General features: G+C 39.8%; 1 protein-coding gene across 1 annotated transcript in view; it reads left to right on the top strand.

Annotated features, from left to right (window-relative positions):
• GMDS (GDP-mannose 4,6-dehydratase) overlaps positions 1 to 18,787 on the top strand; it is a 575,388-nt gene that overhangs the window by 281,035 nt on the left and 275,566 nt on the right. Inside the window, exon 7 of the mRNA XM_025446227.3 lies at positions 12,640 to 12,767. Coding sequence (XP_025302012.1) covers positions 12,640 to 12,767 — 128 coding nt within the window. The remainder of the gene's footprint in view (positions 1 to 12,639; positions 12,768 to 18,787) is intronic.

Raw genomic sequence — 18,787 nt, 5'->3', positions numbered from 1 at the left:
AAAATCTTATCTAACACTAATCCTTAGGTTCTCCAAATACACAGAACAAATAAGACATATCTGTACATATATCAGATTTATTGTAAGAAATTGGCTCATGATAGAGGCCGAGAGTGCCCTTATCTGATGTTAGCAAGTTGGAGATCCAGGTGTAGTTCCAATCTGAGTCCAAAGGCCCTTGGACTGGGACTTGCACTTGTAGTGTAAGGAGGAGAAGGCAGGAGAAGACCAGTGCCTCAGCTCAAACACTCAGGCAGAGAGGAGGAATTCTCCTTTTCTCCACTTTTTTATTCTCTTCAGGCCTCTGAGAGATGAAATGAGACCCACCAACACTACAGAGGACAATGTGCTTTACTCAGTTTACCGGTTCAATCAAATGCTAATTTAACAGGAACAGCCTCACAGACACACCCAGAAATAATGTTTAGCCAAATATCTGGGCACTAATTGGCCTAGCCAGGTTGACACATTACCATCCTACTAACTTAATCATTACCTAATCTTTACCAATTTCCAGAAAATGAAACTTATTCTTCATTCTCTATAGTAGTTCAGAAACGGTTTCTGTCACTGCTCTGGTGTGCCTTAGATATGCTGCTGCCATCTATGTGCTCATCAGACTCCCTAGGCCTTTAGTTGAGAACGCCAAATAGATAAAGAATATCAAGAAAGCGTAGGTGATAGTAGTGGAGAGGGACTATGTAACAAATAAGAGAGTCATACTTTCATACACAAATCATACTTGTGTTTTCCACTCCTTAATATTATACATTTATTCCATGTCGATAACTATGGTGGCATTTATTGACTGGTAACCAATACTTAGAACTCATCCTTTATTTTTTTTTTAATTTTTATTTATTTATGATAGTCACAGAGAGAGAGAGAGAGAGAGGCAGAGACACAGGCAGAGGGAGAAGCAGGCTCCATGCACCGGGAGCCTGATGTGGGATTCGATCCTGGGTCTCCAGGATCGCGCCCTGGGCCAAAGGCAGGTGCCAAACCGCTGCGCCACCCAGGGATCCCTCATCCTTTATTTCTCATTGTTTTCACCCTTGGAGTCTGACCCTTCTTGAAAAATATTTCATAAACTGAAGTCCAAACCAAGTTTTAAGTAAAAGTTATTACAGAGGAAGAATGTTAATTGCTTTCCTTGGGTGAGAAAATATCATTTGTACTCATTTGCTTTTAGGGTACTGCATGCATATCTTTTCTGTAATAGAGAATAACAGAAACTGAATCATGAATGCCAAGTAAGGTTTTTGTGGAAGGAGACACAATTGCTTCATTTTATAGATATTTGTCTTGTCCCCATTTCCTATCAGTAGAAGAATTTGAATCAAAGCCCTTTTGAAGATTTTCTTACTTTGCAGGCCCTACACTGGAATGGCTATAAGCCAATAGTGTTTTTTTTTTAAGTTACTTTGAACCTGAAATTTATATGAAGTGGCCCTGCTTTACTGCTTAAGTCAAGATGGAAGCCAAAGAAAAAATTTAATCCAAGAAGTTCAAGTATGAGCAATGTCAAATATAAGTACAAACACGGTCCTTCTGTAAAATAGTTCTGTGTACCAATTCTGAAATGCAGCTCAGACATAATGTAGAATGATGTGGGATAAGTCCTTTTTAATGGTAATAAATCATTTCTATAAAAATGAGTTGATTTCCAAAAAAGGATACCCATGTCTATTATTCCATTCTTATATAAATTGAATCATTCTCCCATAACAGACAATTTGATTCCTTTGCTTCCATCCCTTACCTCTCCCCACTCCCTTCCTCTTCCTGTAGATAGAGGTAAAAGTCCACAGAGGTCCTGACAAACCTGGAGGGTAAGAAGAAATTATGACTCCAAGGTGTCAGAAGAGAGAGAAGCTGCCTAGTATGACCAGATAACTTCTTCATCATTTACTGGTATCTGGAATGTTATCTCTGAGCTTACTGGTGTACGTGTGCCTATAAAACAAACATGCTACTTTAAGAGTTTAATCATTCCTGAGAATCTGAAATTGTGGCAAAAGAAATAAAAGAACTAACTTCACGATGTACTAAATTTATCAGTGAAAAGATATCCTACTTTTTAAACTGTTGAATATCCCTACTTCCTTTTTTTCCCTGTTCAGAAAGTGTTTATTGAATATCTATCATGTGATAAGCCCTACACTAGACTCTGGTCAAAGAGATGAAGAATATAATGCTTGTCTTTAAAAATCTCACAGTGGAGATAAGTAAACTAAAAATTACAATGAAGTGTAATAAAAGAAGATAGACAAATGCAAGGGGTGATTGAGGAGCAAGGAGGAGGGACTGCTCACCTCTTGGGGAGGGAAGGACTCAGGAAATCCTTTTATCGAGGTGGTACTTGAAGTATGACAGTTGGGAAGCAAAATATGGATAAAGATGTTTCTCACAGAGGAGGGGAGGTGCAGAGAAGGAGAAGGGATCTCGCTGAGGAATCTGTACACAGTTGGATGTTGCTGGAGACACCGTGAGGTGTGAAAGGAGCAGGAGGAGAAGCTAGAAGGGGAAAGATGACAGATCACCAGGGATCTTGCTGTCGCTGAGGAAAGGGGATCTTGATCAGATTTGCATTGAGAAACTCTACGTTGTCAGAACAGAAGAGCATGTGATAGCAGTAAAATCCAGAAGAGAACATGACTCTGGACCAATGAAGCTGTTCGCTGAGTTGGGCTTGGGCATCTGTGAGGAATCTGGGTTTAGAAATGTCAAAACTCACACTAGGCTTCAATGAAATCACTGAAGTTAGAGGGCAGGGCGGGCGGATGTTACCCAAGTGTGAGAATGACAGAGGTATGCCTGGCCTGACCCTAGTGACAGCTGGAACCAGAACTCCAGTCTCTTGTCTCCATTTTGCTTTCTGTCTTGGTTTCATCTTTTTGAACCATTTCCTTCTGAGAAGCCAGAACTAAGGTTACTACCACCTTTAGTCTCGCTGCTGAAGTAAAAAGGTTTCCTCCCTAGGAGGGGATCTAGGGAAGGGCTCTAACTGGCCTGCCATGACCAGGCGCCCATCCCTCAAGCAATCACTGTAGCTGTGGTTTTTTGGGTCAGTGTGGATTCGGGGCCTGCTCTTGAGTAAATCAGTGCAGTCAGAAGGTAGAGCTGGGCTGTTGCCATTAGGACCATGCAAAGAATGAAGGAACATGAAAATATTCTTTGGGGGAATCTATCAGTGGGGCAGCCACCACCATCATGGTCTAGTAGAGGCTGGATTGGGCCCTCTGTAGGAACCCCTGAGAAGTCACGGCGGTAGGCGTAGGACAGTAGACCGGGGGATGTGAATGAGGGAGTCAAAGGGGCCTCCGGGCGGCCCGCAGGTGGTGAGCCCGTTCATCAAGCAGCGACGTCTACGAGGTCCTGTCAGCTGGAGGGAAGGAGACACGACTGAGGTAAAGGTTATATCCCCGGAGGTGACCAGGAGGAACGCCCGATGGGAACTCGCAGGGCCTGTAAACCCATTGCAGGCAGCTGGCGCCTCGCTGGAGTCGGGGGTGCCTAGCAGAGGTTCCCCCCACACTTTGAGGCCGCAGGAGGCAGGGCCCTGCCAGTGACTTGAGGTTCTGCGAGTGGGTGCGGTGGGACCGCGGGGAGATCAGAGGAATCCAGGGCATCGGCGAGAGGATGGCCGAGGTGCGGCTCATAGTAGGGACAGGAAGGAAATCCGGCCTGGGGTCTGCAGGAGCAGGCCTGGGAGCTCCCTGTGCCCGGGAGCAGGTCCAGCGCGGCTGTGGGATGGACACCACGGAGGGGTATGTGCTGTGGCAGAGGGGAATGTTTGTTTAAGATCTGAGGGGGGAATAGACGCCCCCTGAGGGAACATCTGCACATTTTTTAATCTGAAGTTTTGTTCTCTCCGCCCTCTCTCCTGCGCCCTGGCCGAGCTGTCGGAGCTCAAGCCTGGTCCACTCGTCCCTGGTCATCACCAACTCGGAGACACGACCCAGCAGTTTTCACCTCTCCCCTGGATCGTCTCTCCCTCCAGCATGTGAAGATGCTGCTGGGTCTCCCTTCTTGAAATAAAATGTTCTCAGTCTCTCCTCCCTTCTCTCTCGAACCCTCTCACCCATCAGACCTCTGTCTACATTCCTCCGAAGCGCCCCGATCGGGGGTCACCAGTCACCTTGATTCCACCATTCTCAGTGTTCGTTTTTCCATCTGTCCCCCGTGTTCCCCCCTGACCTGCAGTTGTGGTGATTAACAACCTCCTGGGCACGCGCTTTCCAGACTTTCCGGATTCTTCCATGCTCTTGTTTTCCTTCAGCCTCACTGCTTCCTCCTCATCTGTTTGACCTCTAGACGTAGTAGTGTCAGTGGATTCGGTTCTTGGACCATTTCTGTTTTCTTGCTCACTTCCCTCTCTTGGTGGTCTCAGCTGGTTTCAGGACTTGAAATACCATCCAGACATCAATGGTTCCCAAATGTGTGCTTTCACCTACACCCTCCTCAGGAGGCCAGACTCATATATTCACTTTGACTCTCGATGAAGACTCACCCTGTCTCATCATGATTTAAATATTTCATGTTTATTAGTTCTCTGATAGTTTCGTCAGCATATCAAATGAAGAGGGAGACTTAAAATAACACAGTGTATCTGTGGGTAAGGTTAGCGTTTATATATAAATTTGTTTTAATTTTGTGGGATTTTGTCTTTGTCAGCTTTGGTTTGTTTGACTAAGGCAGTGGTTCTCAAGGGGGGGAGGGGGCAGCTTGTTTCCCCAAGGGAAATTTGGCAATGTCTGGAGACATTCTGGGTTGCCACTGCTGTGGAGGGGGTGCCACTAGCATCTTTTGGGTGATAGCCAGGGGTGCTGCTAACACTTTAACATGCACGGGACGGCCCCAAATGCCAACGGTGCCAAAGTTGGGAAACCTTGAAATAAAGATTTATGATTTTGAATCCTCTTAACTCTCAGTAGAAAAGACATCGAACATTGAGGCAAATAATAAAGTAGTTTGAATCTTTCTCTTTAAACACATGTGTATGAATAATTGCCAAAAGGTGGTAGCTGTCCCCAACAAATGCACATTGTGAATGGCCCTCTTGTAAGCCTGAGATTCCTTTAAGCATGCCTGTTGGATTTTGAGTACCTGCAGTTAAATAGTGTTGCTCTTGGCAGGACTCGGTGAGCAAATGAGGTATGAGCTCTCTGATCTCCGCAGTCTGCTCCGTCAGCCATGACCTTCCCAGTGTCTCTTCTTTCTACACCCTGTCTGCATCGAGCCACGGCCCAGGCAGATCCCAGTGGGGTGGCCAGAGACTACCACAGTGGGGGGAATGCAGGGCCCCAGGGCGGAGGTTCATGTGAGGTTCAGGATAAATTGGAAGGGTTTCTGTTTTGCAAAGAATATCATCCAAACTGGCTTTGTACTTTTAACTCCAAAAAAATCTTTAAGCCTAAAGCTTTTGGATGAAGCATTGAGCAATGAAATAGAACTTTTCTTCGACAAATTGTGGTCACTTCAAATACTCTTTGGTTGCTGATAGGAATCATGTCGTGTGTACACGCACGCGGACAAACGATGAAAACTGCCACATGCTCATAGCTACTTCGCTTCTTAGGAGTTAGTATAACAGAAGGGCCATAATGAAATACTTTTGAAAAAGAAGCAGTTTTGTTTAATGTGATAAGCAGAGTCATCCCCAGCAGGACTTACTGTGTCTCCCTCCTGTTTGTTCCCTTAGTTCCACTTGATCATCATAAGATGTCCATTCTTGCATTTTGTATGTTATAAAAACAAAAACAAAGCCTCTATTGAAGTATAATGCATTGTGGTAAAGACTGTGATTTAACAGATAATCTAATTCTTTAATTTTAATAAGTGTGCTGCCAGTCATGTTTTAAAGTTAAATGCTGATAATTTACAGTATATGTTTATAAATTTTGTCAGTTCTATTCCTTAAATTTTTGTTTTAGAAGATATCTGACTATGGGAATATTATGTCGATATATTTCATGATTTTATAGCAGAAAGTTTAACAAGGAATACGTATATATGTGCACACACATACTGATGTAAGGATTAGATGTAAGAACAAAGCCAGGAAATTAGGAATTTGGCTTTAGTTGTTTATCTGAGCTGCCTCCTGTGTGTTGGTGCTGGAATGATCTCACAGCAGGCCGTAATCATCTGTTCTCACAGGAAGTGAGGCCCAGTGTAAAGGGGAAGAACCACAAGACAAGATGATCTTCTGTTTCAGGATTTCATAAGGAAAAAAAAGTATATTTGCCTGATATGTGAAAAAAATCATTTAAAGTAATTATGTTTGAGCCTGAGAAAGAGTACAAGCAAAACAGTGAGACAAATCTCAGGTTTAGTTGTTTATACACACACACACAGGTGTGTGTATGTATGTGTGTATATGTCTGTGTTTATACACATACACCCATATATTCATTGAACAGGCATATTCCATTGAAAAAACATAAAAATCAAAATTTCCTGAATGTCTAGTATGAAAATAAAAATAAACATGTGGGGGTGGCACAATTATTTGCATTGCGTCCAAGATATGCAGAGCAAATAATTTATTTTAATATCTTTATTTCTTTAAATCTGTCTTCATCTTCCTGTCAATTCCCTCCTGCCAGTAGGTGGGGACCTCTAGAGACCCCAAAGCAGTATCAAATCCCTTTTACTTAGTGTGATGCAGTTATTTATTTATTTATTTATTTATTTATTTATTTATTTGAGAGACAGTGTGCAAGCAAGAGTGGAGGGGAGGGACAGAGGGAGAGAAGCAGATCCCCGAAGAGTGCAGAGCCCCACACAGGCTCCATCTCAGGACCCCCGTGATCATAACCCGACCTGAAACCAAGAGTTGAACACTTAACTGACTGAGCCACCCAGGGGCCCCTGATGCAGTGATCTTAAGAACTCTTTAGGTAATGCCCAGCCTCTTTAATTAGAAGGCTTAGCGGGGGCCTTAGACAGTAACAAAGTGGAAGAGCAGAGCATATTAACCTGAGGACCATGGAAGGGGATAAAGGTTACAGGTGTTAATATCTCCTGGCTCCCATCAGAAATAAACACAAACCCCCTCAGAAAGAAACATCATTCTCAGACATGACCTCTGGTTTCCAGCAGATTAAGATAACTAAATATGAACTCTCAGTGTCATCAAACGAACAAGGAAACAAACTGCCATCAGTTAAAATCAGCAGAAAAAAAAAACAACAAGAAATTAGCCCTCAAGAATTTTAAATATTGGCATTATCAAATTCAGAATATAAAATTACTAAGACATCTCTAAGTAAATAAAATGATAAGTCATAAAAAAATAAATGAGCAGCAATAGAATATAAAAATGCTCAGGAAGATTTGAAAAAGAACTAAAGAGAAGTTTTTATATATGTGTGTGTGTGTGTGTGTGTGTATATATATAAACTATATATATATAAAATTATACTTATAAATTATATATAAATTAATTATAAATTATATATAAATATATTATTATATATATAAAATAATAATATATATAAAATTATTAAGATAAAGAATTAAAAGGCTGAATTAAAAATATTAGACTACTGAAGGAAAATTAGGTAGATCTAAGAAAGTTATCCAAACATTGCAGAGCTGGGCATCCTCAGACCCACATGGTACGCTCTGCACACTGCTAACCTCAGCTGCAGCTTTGCTGCTATAAGCTCTTCCCTTGCCTGGTGGCCAAGGAGGCAGCACTAGCTCCAGGCATGGCTCTTCTTGGTGTCTGCTGCTGATAAAATTCAGGGGCTTCTCTCTCCACCAGGCTCCTAGGGTGCTTAGCCTCCTTCCGCCCCTCACTGACACTATGGACTGTAGACTCACTGCCTCATCTTACTTGTAGTCTGTGGCCTCCATGGTCTTACCACCAAGCCTCAACTACAGGCATCCTCCCTCACCACCTCCAGCCCATTAAGGGCTGCGGGGCAGGCCAGTTGGCTCTCATATTGCTGCTCATGCCCTGTAAGAGAGCCTTGCATCACTGCTTAGTGTATCTTGACACAGCTGCCCCAGGTCAGTCTGGGTGGTGTCCTTAGGAGATTTCTGCAGACTCTCCAGCATAAAGCAGGTTGAAAGCTCCTCCTCTCAATGATTCTTCAATGTACTGTACTTGTTATCCTAAAGGAGCTAGGTCGGAGCACCAAAACTTACCTCTCCCGCCTCTGCTCGCGTCCTCCACTGCATAGGATGGCCACATGCCTGCCCTTCAGCACCTGGGAGAAACTTTGGGTTGTGACCACTCTTGGCTTTTGATACACTAAAATTATTCAGAAAATTACTTTTCCGTGAAACGTTGTTTCAAATTTAACTATTGTGGTACAGAATCCTATTTTGAATGATAGGGATGAATATTGACTTTCTTTTTGACTATTTGAAGTAGTGTATTAATCTTTTCCCAGACTTGGGCTAACTGTGGAGAAGGTCACATAAATATGAATGTGAGAGAAAAAGGTCTTACTGTTTTAAAAGATTGATCACAATAAAAATATTCAAGACAATAAACATTTATAACCAATAGAAGTACATTATAATGAGAGAATGTTCTACAGCCTTTGAACTGTAGTGTCTTATTAAGTCCTTAGTATGGATTATTATCCCATTTTATAGATAAGGCAACTGAAAGGTTAAAATGCTTGTTTAAGATAATGGCACATATAAAAAGAACAGAATTATTAATAATTCACATAGTGTATGACCCTACTTCAGTGTTCTACCTCCAAAGCCATGTCCTTTGCCTCAGCTTGCATATTGAAGCTAAAGCCTGTTCCCAGGTCCTGAGATGGTGTTCCAGTCATGGTCTTAGCTCAGAACTCTCCGTGCCCACCCAGATCTATGCCCTGGAGCTTTCCTGTCACTTGAGTTCTTGGAGACTCAGCCTGGAATTTAAATAAATAATACTAATATTTTATCCAGCATATCTTGATGTTTTTGAAGATGGTGGTTTTTCTTGTATGCTGTATTGCAAAATGGAAATTCTGTCCTTTTCATTCTCTCAGTGCTAGCAAAACTCACGACCTCAGTCTTAGAACTAAGATTTGACATAAAATCCATCTTAATCTTTCTTTTTCTTATGGATATACATTGATATAGTCCACTCTTTTTTTTTCTATGTTAATGAGTTTACATTGAAAAATAACCTACAATGGTTGAAGAAATGTTTATTAGTGCTTTCAGTGTGTAAGTCTGTACATTTGACTTTGGCTTTTTATTTAAACCTGTTCTCAACCTCAGATTTTCAAAATCAGGGAATTAAGAGACCAAGGCATAAAAGAAGTAAGAAATCTGAACTTTTCATTGAGGCTTAATTATACATACTGTTAACAGTATAATGTAATAATTATAATACTAGCGAACATTCATTGAGAACTTGCTAATCATATTACCTAGATTTTCTCACTTAAACATCAAATCCACATGTTAAGTACCTGTTATTATCCTTGCTTCACAAATGAAGACATGATGATACTAATTCCTTACATTTCAGTAATGATTTATGTTGTCCAGTGTTGTTTCATCTATACTAGCAGACCCTGATTTGACTTGGCAAGTATTTACTCTACTGGTAGTTTGCAGAAGAGACTGTAACTTCAGAGATGTTGAATGGTTGGTGCAAAATACCATATAGTCAGTAGCTAAGAGTGCTCGCCTTTGGTCATTGGGCTAACTTTCCATTTCTTGGTCTTCTTCCTAGCTAAGATCTTCTTTCTAGTCTATTAGAAATCAAGTATGCATTTAAAATAATTATGAGAGTTCCATTTTGCTATGTGTTATCATGCACAGCCACTTGAGTAATCTAATCTGAGGAAGGACACCTCCTACATTATACTGTGTGGTGTCAGTGAAAACAGCCCAGGTGGGAAAGCAAGACAGCTTGGGTCAGGCTCACCTTCTTGTCCTCACTGTTGGGCAGTTTTACTAAGCCTCTTGTTCTCTACCTGCACACTTGAGATGGTTGGCAAAGTGGCCTCTAAGTCTCACTCTAATATATAATGATTTTATATAGTTATCTCCTAAAAACCTCATTCTTAGATGATAAGGCATAAAAGTAAAGAGAGAAAATTTTAAAAATAATAATTTTAAGCCTCTCCAAAAATTAATTAGTGAAACAAACGGTAGTAATAATGTTTAAAATTAATTTGGAAATGGAATTTGGAAAACAGTTCCATTTACAGTAACATCAAAGAGAATAAAGTGCTTAGGAACAAGTTGAACAAAACAAAACCAACTTATTTTCCAGAAACTTCAAAACATTGCTGAAAGAAATTTCAAAAGACCTAAGTAATAGAAAGACATCCTATGTTCATAAATTAGAAGACATGATATGGTTAAGATGATAGTATTCTTCATGTTGTCCTACAGATTCAACACAATCCCTATCAAAATCTCAGTGGGCTTTTTTGCAGAACTTTACCAGCTGAACCTAAAAATCATACAGAAGTTCAAGGGACTGAGAGTAGCTAAAACAATCTTGAAAAAGAACAAAGTCAGAAAACTCACACTTCCTGATTTTAAAACTTAACCGTAAAGCTAAAATAATCAAGAATGTGTGACACTATCGTGAGGATAGATAATAGATCAATGAAATAGTACTCGGCGCAGTGCTAGAAGTGATAGCCATTGTCAGAGTTGTTGAGGTCATGATCGTTGCAGGGTTCTGATAGGAACTTAAAGACAAAGGCTTGTCCAGAAGCCCCTGCACCAGTTTTGCGTGTCCCTGTCTCACGGCTTAATCAATCCCTCGGTGACCTCACCAGGCGGCTGAGCGCAGGCTGCTTCTCTAGTGGGTGTTTCCTGACCACATCCAGCCACGGAGTTAGCCAGACTTGACTGTTTCTGTGCTTGCCAATCTGTCATCTCACTTCCGGCAGTACTGATTTGTCTGTCTTATTCTCTCTGTGCTACTTGAGAGACGGGGCTGCTGCTTCAACCCCAAGTTTCTCAGCTCAGTGCTCAGTACTTGCTAGGTGCTCAGTCAGTACTGTTTGACCAAATAAACAGTAAGGGTAGAGCTGAGGTAGATTGCCTGATCGTGGTCACATGCTTCCATGGGAGCCCCAAACATTTGCTTACTAGTAAAGAGAATAATCTGAACTGTTCTGTGTTGGGAACTTCATCTAATTATATGGTATCACGAGTTTATTGAGTGTATTTGGAATGATAGTATAGTCCTATTATTAAAAAGAAAGATATCAAGAAATCTACATTTAATTATAAATTTAAATTTATTTGTTACAAGTCCATAGAGAATAAAATATTGCTATTGGGTAGTAGCAGATTGAGAAGGGTTGCACTTATTAAATATTTCTTCATTTCGAAAGGCTCATTTTTGAAGGAGCTCTGTGTTTTATTAACTCCTATGGAAAGTTGAAACTTTGGATCTCTTAATGTACTCTATGAGTTGCTAACAGAAACTGAAAATTTAGATTTCCGTGGAAGCCCCGTTGTCATTTTTAATGATGGCATTGGTATAAATGTGTACACCAAATTTTTGTAGTAAGCGAGCTAGTATATGTTTGCACTTGCCCTGGGCCATGTTCTTGCCAAAATTTAGTAAACCTCTTTAGGAAAATTCCCCTTATCCCTGTGCCAGTTTCTCTAGAAGCCAAAAGCTTTCATCATAACTCACCTCCCTGCCTAATCTGCAAAAGAACAAAGCTAAAGTTATTGAAATATGATAAATAATGATAATAATCTATCTAAACTGTATGCAGCCATTATTGACTTTATACGTGTTATTACCTTGAGAATTTGGCATTACCTGGTGCTTTGTGATAACCTTACCTAGAAACAGAGGCATGGGTAAAATCACCTCAGAAGTGTCTTTTACTATTGTCCTTCTCTGTAATCTTTTAAAAGTAGGGGCTTTCATTAAAGACCAAAGAACATAAAACAATTTCACTTCTTTCTTCAATTTATGGTACCTTTCATCAATTGTTTCAAAATATTTATGCAGAATTCAGGAGGCCAATTCTGTACATAGCACTTAAGTGAATTTGGAAGGTGGCATTTCAGTCAGTATAGTACAGAGAAACTTTTGACTTGGAACTGTGTCATAATTTATAATTGGATAGCTTTGCAGGTTTCTAGAGAATGATCACCACTTATTGGCAACCCAAACGCATTTCTTGTTTGTTTCCTTTAAATAGTTATACCCTGTGAGCTAAGTTACTCTCCTCTCCCTTTCCCCATGAGCACCAAAATAGCTTTATTAATAGGAACATATGCTGTTTATGTTCTTAAAAAAAATCAGGGTGGTCTTAGATGTCTGTCTTCCATTCTGGCATTTCCCTTTATACAACCCTTTTGAATTTTCTGTTTAAAAACTGGCATTCCAATAGCTTTTCTTTGGCCTAATGCCTGGGTCACATATAGCAGCAGCAAATTAGGAATGTTAAGACGTCCCCCAAAGAAAAATGTTTGTTATGAAAGTAGAGCTGATGTGACACTTAGAATTAGAGCTTCTTAACTTATCTAAATGACAGTTAATGATCGTTTTCTTCTATTCTTATTTTAAAGGAGGGGGGAAGAGAATGAAAGACATGCCCAGAGGCTGAGGTTGGGTTTGGTTCACCAAACTGTTAAATGTCAAATGTACTATACTGATAATACACCCTTTTATCTCTTTTTTAGGAGCTAATTTTGTTACTCGAAAAATTAGCAGGTCAGTGGCTAAGATTTACCTTGGACAACTGGAATGTTTCAGCTTGGGAAATCTGGATGCCAAACGAGATTGGGGCCATGCCAAGGACTATGTAGAGGTAGGAACCGACTCATTATGTTCTTAAAAATACTTGTATCAGCTGGTGTTTTCAATGCCAGGCCTCAAGTGGAAAAGCATGACCTACAAGAGGTGGTAGCTTATAAAATTTTCCTAACGTAAATATGTTTAAACTCTTACTACTTTCAGTTTAAAGCTTCACAGTTCAACTTTACTTGGAGATCACACTGAGTGCTCCTTGAATGTGGAAACGTCTCACAATTGTTCTTTTCGTTATTTAAAATGAAGATGTTGGTCATTAATTTGGACGATGGATGAAAAAAATGCTTTTCTTTCCAAAGCCTCTTTCTCCTTCTTTTTGCACCTTCTCCTTCCTGCCTGCCCAATAGACCTATAACTAACTGTGAAAAAATTTTTTTAGGTTTAAAGGTGCAGTTCTCAGAGCTTCAGGAAATACAACCTAATTTCAATTTGTATAGTCCAAGACTTTTAGATTTACATTATACTACCAAGGTATCCTAAGAGTAATATTCTTACGGAGCATTTGGTTTCTGGTTATTATCATACACATTTCTTAAAGTACGACTTTGCACACCAATGAATTTTGTTAAGTAGAGAGTTGTTAATAATGATACTTTTGCATAGTACTGTGAATATAGTCAAAGGGAGATTCAGATTTTCACTCTTGGGACTTAAATGCACAATAAATTTTGGTTTGGGTTAGTTAGATGTGTTACATGTATAAGTAGTGCGACTTTTCTTTAAGCAAATGGTTATATTTTACCTTTCCATGATCATTATGCTTTTGAGTATCCATGGTGGTTTCTGTGGCCAGACATGAAGGAGCATGTTGGTAACATTGTCTTTTTCCCTGGAGTCTGCTTGTCCTTGTTTAGGTGCTTACAGATTTCCTGAGTTCAGGAAACTATTTCTGTCCTTAATGATTCCTCTCTGGGAAACCAGATCTGGCTTCCTTGTTCATTGATGCGATTCAAAAAGAAACTTGAACATTTATGAAGGAAAGCAAACAAGTAGTTTACTTGCTAACACAGAGGTTAGTCTCGGCAGTGTTATTATTTTTGTCTATAACAATTAAAAATGTACACTTGAACGCCTAATACTGATTTATATTATGGACAAAAAGTAGCTCTAATTTTAAATTTTAAACAATGTAACAATTTGATCATTTCAGTATGTTCTTCTAAGCTGTCATTACAAAGAGGCATTTTGTGACAGTAGACATTTAGATATATTTTAAACACATCACATTAAAAAATATGTAAGGCCTTACTTCCAGAAATCCTAAGTAGGAGAAAAGAAGGTGTTATCAATAGATGCTGAGACTGTTTTGTCTAGCCTATATGGCCTAACCTACTTAAAAAATATGAGGCAAGTTTTATAAAAATGAATACATTATTTTTTCAAAAATATCATTCTAGTTCTGCATATACTTAGAGTCATAGAGAGCTAATAGGTATCCTTCTTTTCCAAGGTCTTGTTCTCTAAATTCAGAACCAAATAGATCAAATTTTATTCTATTTATCTTTTTTGCACCAAGGTAAAAAATGATGTTTTTATTAGAACTCAGAAATAGGGGCATCTGGGTGGTTCAGTCGGTTGAGCATCTGACTGAGTTTCTACTCAAGTCATGGTCTCCGGGTCGTGAGATGGATTCCTGTATCAGGCTCCACGCTCAGTGGGGAGTCTCAGAAATAGACTTTGATAGTGCAACAGCATACCAGATGTTAATAATGCTTATTACTGGTTATGTTTATTTTCTTCTTTATATTTCTATGGTTTCCATGTATTTAAAATGAATAAATATAAACTTTTTCAATCCGAAAAAAAATCGACATTTTAAAAAATAGGCCAGAAAAAAAAAAGTACAACACTATTAAATAAATACATAAGTAATGAGTAAGTCTTCTGTGAGCTCAGTGGAGCTGGAAGGGCCATGCTGCTGTCTCTCCCAAAGTGCCGAGGCTAGCACTGGTCCAGGATGTAGCTCCAACCTTGAAACAAAGGGGCCACATTTGTTTTCATTTAAAATAAAAGCATTTTATATACATTTTGGCTCAAAGGCTTCAAAGAGGTCTTCCCAAATGCTGTTTTGAAGAGTCCTTGACAAGCTAGTGTCAGTCCAGTAAGCCCAAGAAGCCACAGCATCCATGCAGGAGTAAAATGTTCTGGCCTTTCAGTAAGAATATAAAACTTACAGATTTCACGGAGAAACAGACATATGAAATTAAGTCATTCTCATTGGCATTCAAGACCTGATTTGTTCCACAATACAAGTAGGTTTTGCTGTTAAGGATTCCTCTGGGGTTCAGACAGTAACACGTGTTGATGATGTAAGAAGCATTGTATAGTTTCCAGTTTATGAGTCCTGAAAGAAATCTTAATTTCTTGATTTCCAAAAAAAGTGTCATTATTAGGTAAGAATTCATAGTTTGCTGTTTCCATTTTAAGAAATATTACCATCCCTTGCATTTCTAAATGTATTAAAATGAGGTTACCTCACAGACTTATGACTAAAAGTGGATGTTGCCAAAATTAAAATCAACAGCATAAGAATGAAAAAAGAGAAGCATTGTTTGTTTAAAGTATATCTGCATCGTTGCACTATAATCAGCTTTAGAATAAAGAAGCCTTGGCAAGTGCAGATCAGACAAGTCATAATAGCATCTTATTTACATACGTTTTAATTATATAATCTTCCTCCTTTATACACAAACATTTTGTACTGGTGAATCTTTAGATGAAGTGACTTATACTTTTTTAGTTATGGAAGAACTTCCATGATGAGTAGAGAGCATTTGACAGAGAGTGTAGAGATCCTAGCTCTGTCAATGATTTGCTTAGGGTTTTATATCTCAGTTTACCCATCTGTGAAAAGGGCATAATAACAACCCTGTAAAAAATTAGCACTAATGTGCTATACATTCGTGATTAGAATCTACCTCTTTCTTGTAAACATTTTTGCAACAGTTTATACAAAGGCATTTCCTGTTGCTGATTCAGGTTCATTAACATCCATTTCTAGTCTTATTTCCTAGATCAAAATGATTCATAACTTAAACTTGAGTGGGTAAGTGGTATTTCAACTTGAAATAAAGAATATAAAAACTGTTTTAAACTATATTGTACTTCAGGATAAACAACTTATATGCAGTTACATCTTTTCCAATATTTTATTATAAACATACAGGATTATTGAATGAATTTTACCATGAACAGCCACATACCCACCACCCAGATTCTGTAACTAACGTCTAACAGTTATTGTTGCAATTTGAGAAAAAAATATTACTGTTTAAAAACTACTGTAATGCTGATGGGTCAGAGTTCTAAGTACTCAATTTACACAAACACAGGTTATCAAGAATTTACCCTTCTTATGGAATATAGTCAACTGACAATTCAAACTTTTAAAATATTTTTATCTTCTTAAATAATTATATGACACCATCACATTCTGTTTTCATGCCTGCCACCTTCCACATACATCGAAGCAATTCCTAGTATTCATGAGAACATGCTGGGGGCTGCATACCACATCCAGGCAAATTCACGTAGTCAATGTGGTACCCGTAGTGCCTGAAAAGTACCAAGGAGAGGATATCTAACTTCTCTCAGGGGCGTTGGTCTTCCCATATATCTTCTGTTCAGACCTGCCATGGCCATGGTTCTAGTTGCTACATATGACAGTCTTTTAAACCTCATCTAAAACCCGGTAAGACTGCACAATGCTAAATTGCACAAAGGTAAGCAGATTTCTTTATCGGAGGAATAACTTCTCAAAACTTAGGCTAGATGAATGCACTGTGGCCTGATAAGATTAATAAAGGGTTTCTCAAACTTATTTAACTTTGCCACCCTCTTAATAAAAAAAAACATATATTGACATCTAACAATGCAGAGGTGGAAAATGGCACCATATGTTTAAAATTAATGGTAACAGTTTGATTAACAAGGTTTCAGTGTGATCCCACCTTGAAAAAAACTAGAACACAGCTATAGCCAAAAATTACTGAGAGGTGAGCTAATTGATAAGGGCTGAACTGGAAGTATCTTAAGTTTTTACCACTCATAACAGGGTCCTTGCTCTTGGGATACATGGATAATCAAGTGACTTAAGTCTGAGCATTTTCCAAGACACAGCGAAAAGCCATTTAAAAAATAAAAAATATCATGACGTCGGGATCCCTGGGTGGCTCAGCAGTTTAGCATCTGCCTTTGGCCCAGGGCCTGATCCTGGAGACCTGGATCGAGTCCCGCATCCGGCTCCCTGCATGGAGCCTGCTTCTCCCTCTGCCTGTGTCTCTGCCTCTCTCTCTCTGTGTGTCTCTCATGAATAAATAAATAAAATCTTAAAAATCTAAAAAAATATCATGTGGTTTTACTGCCAACAACTGACCATAGAGGTGCTCCTGAAGAGTTCTCCTAATTCAAAGGCAATCCACCGCATTCAAATTATTAGGGGAGGATTTTTGAGATTCATCTGAATTTTAATATAATGGTTTCTCACACATACCTCTTTCTTTTCTCCCTCCTCCCTCCATCCGTCTCTGCATCCTTCCTTCCCTCTCTTCTTTTTTCTTTCTTTCTTCCCCCTCCTACTTCTTTTTTTGGCAGGGAACATAGATTAATTTTTAAAACTAGTTTTAGAAAAAAAAAATAATAAAAATTGCCAAATGTTGGATACTCATTATGTGCCAGAAACCTTACTGAGAGCTTTACATACATTATCTCATACGCTACGTGCAACAGTCCTTTGGAGATGAAGGAATCGAGGGTGGGGGAGTCCAGGGGATGATCTGCCAGTGCCGCGGGCAGCAGCGCTCAGCCCAGGCCTGGGACCAGAGCCGTTCTCACAGTCACTAATTCACATCGAAGGGAGGGGAGCCGCGACCTAAGCAGGGGGTCTGGCTGACTAGGCATTTCCCAGAGCGAGAAGACAGGAGCTTCTCTCCGGCTTCTCTTTATAGTCCAGGGGGAAGGGAGAGGCCTGGAGGGGCGGTGTGGCTGAGGCTGCGATCAGATCTTGCCAAATCAGCCCAGAATGTTGGCTCTACTAGGCAAAGATGCAGAGGATATGTTTGGGGGTCGGGTAGCTGAGTGTCCCTCCCTGCTGTCCATTGTCCCCTGCGTGACTAACTTTCCTTAGAGCTGTCATTCTCCGCTGCTGCTGGCAGGGACCTGCAGAGAGCCACCGAGCTTGGCTGAGGGAAGCCCTGTGCACAGAGCCCGGAGAAGGAGCCGGGGCTGTGCCTTCCCTTCTTCCCCACCTGGCAGTCCGCTGCTAGCATTTTGCATCCTGTGCTAATTCACACAAATCTGGAAGAAAAGGATGCCATCTAGACACTTGTCTAAGACTTTATTTAAGGGGAGTTTATTGTTGCAACAATGTCAGCAAACTGTCTCTATCTTTTTGTTCAGGAGGGTAGCTCCATTTTTTTTGGTGTGTTTGAATCCTCTAAAGTGTTTGTGGTGCCAGAATGTGCTCTTTAGGTAAGGCCTCACTTAACAGAAATGTGGAAAGTCCTAGTTGCCTTATTTCCTCTGGCCAGGTCTTGAGTGACTGGGATGACCTCACAGGAGGGGCCAAGCCCCCAGATTCCTGACACTCTAAGCTCTGTTTAAATTGTTGTCTTCAGTGAATGAAGACTACACCAGCGGAATTTCTAGGATGGATTATTCATCAGGTTTTCATCCACAGATAGTTTAGAGACAAGGAGGTGTGGATGCAGTTTTAGATCATGTTTTCAGTTGTATTTTGAAAATTTTAAATTGAACATCTGCCATCAAGCTAGAAAAGTAGTTGTTGGCAAATGTGTGTGTGTGTGCGGAGAGAAAGAATGAAAATGAATATGGAGTGGAGTTGCGTATTCAGTAGGTACAGTGCCTGTGGAAATGGATTATGAAACTTTGTGTAAATGCCATTTAAGTTCTAATGGGTGGCAATTAACCACATTAAGGTAGAAGCTTGTGCTCCACCCTGACTCACTCCCACTGATGCTAAGTGTCATCATACTGCTGTGGATCATGAAATGGCTGTTT

This window comes from Canis lupus, chromosome 35, assembly GCF_003254725.2.
Source record: "Canis lupus dingo isolate Sandy chromosome 35, ASM325472v2, whole genome shotgun sequence".
Lineage (NCBI taxonomy): Eukaryota > Metazoa > Chordata > Mammalia > Carnivora > Canidae > Canis > Canis lupus.
This window is presented reverse-complemented; position numbering and strand designations above follow the sequence as displayed.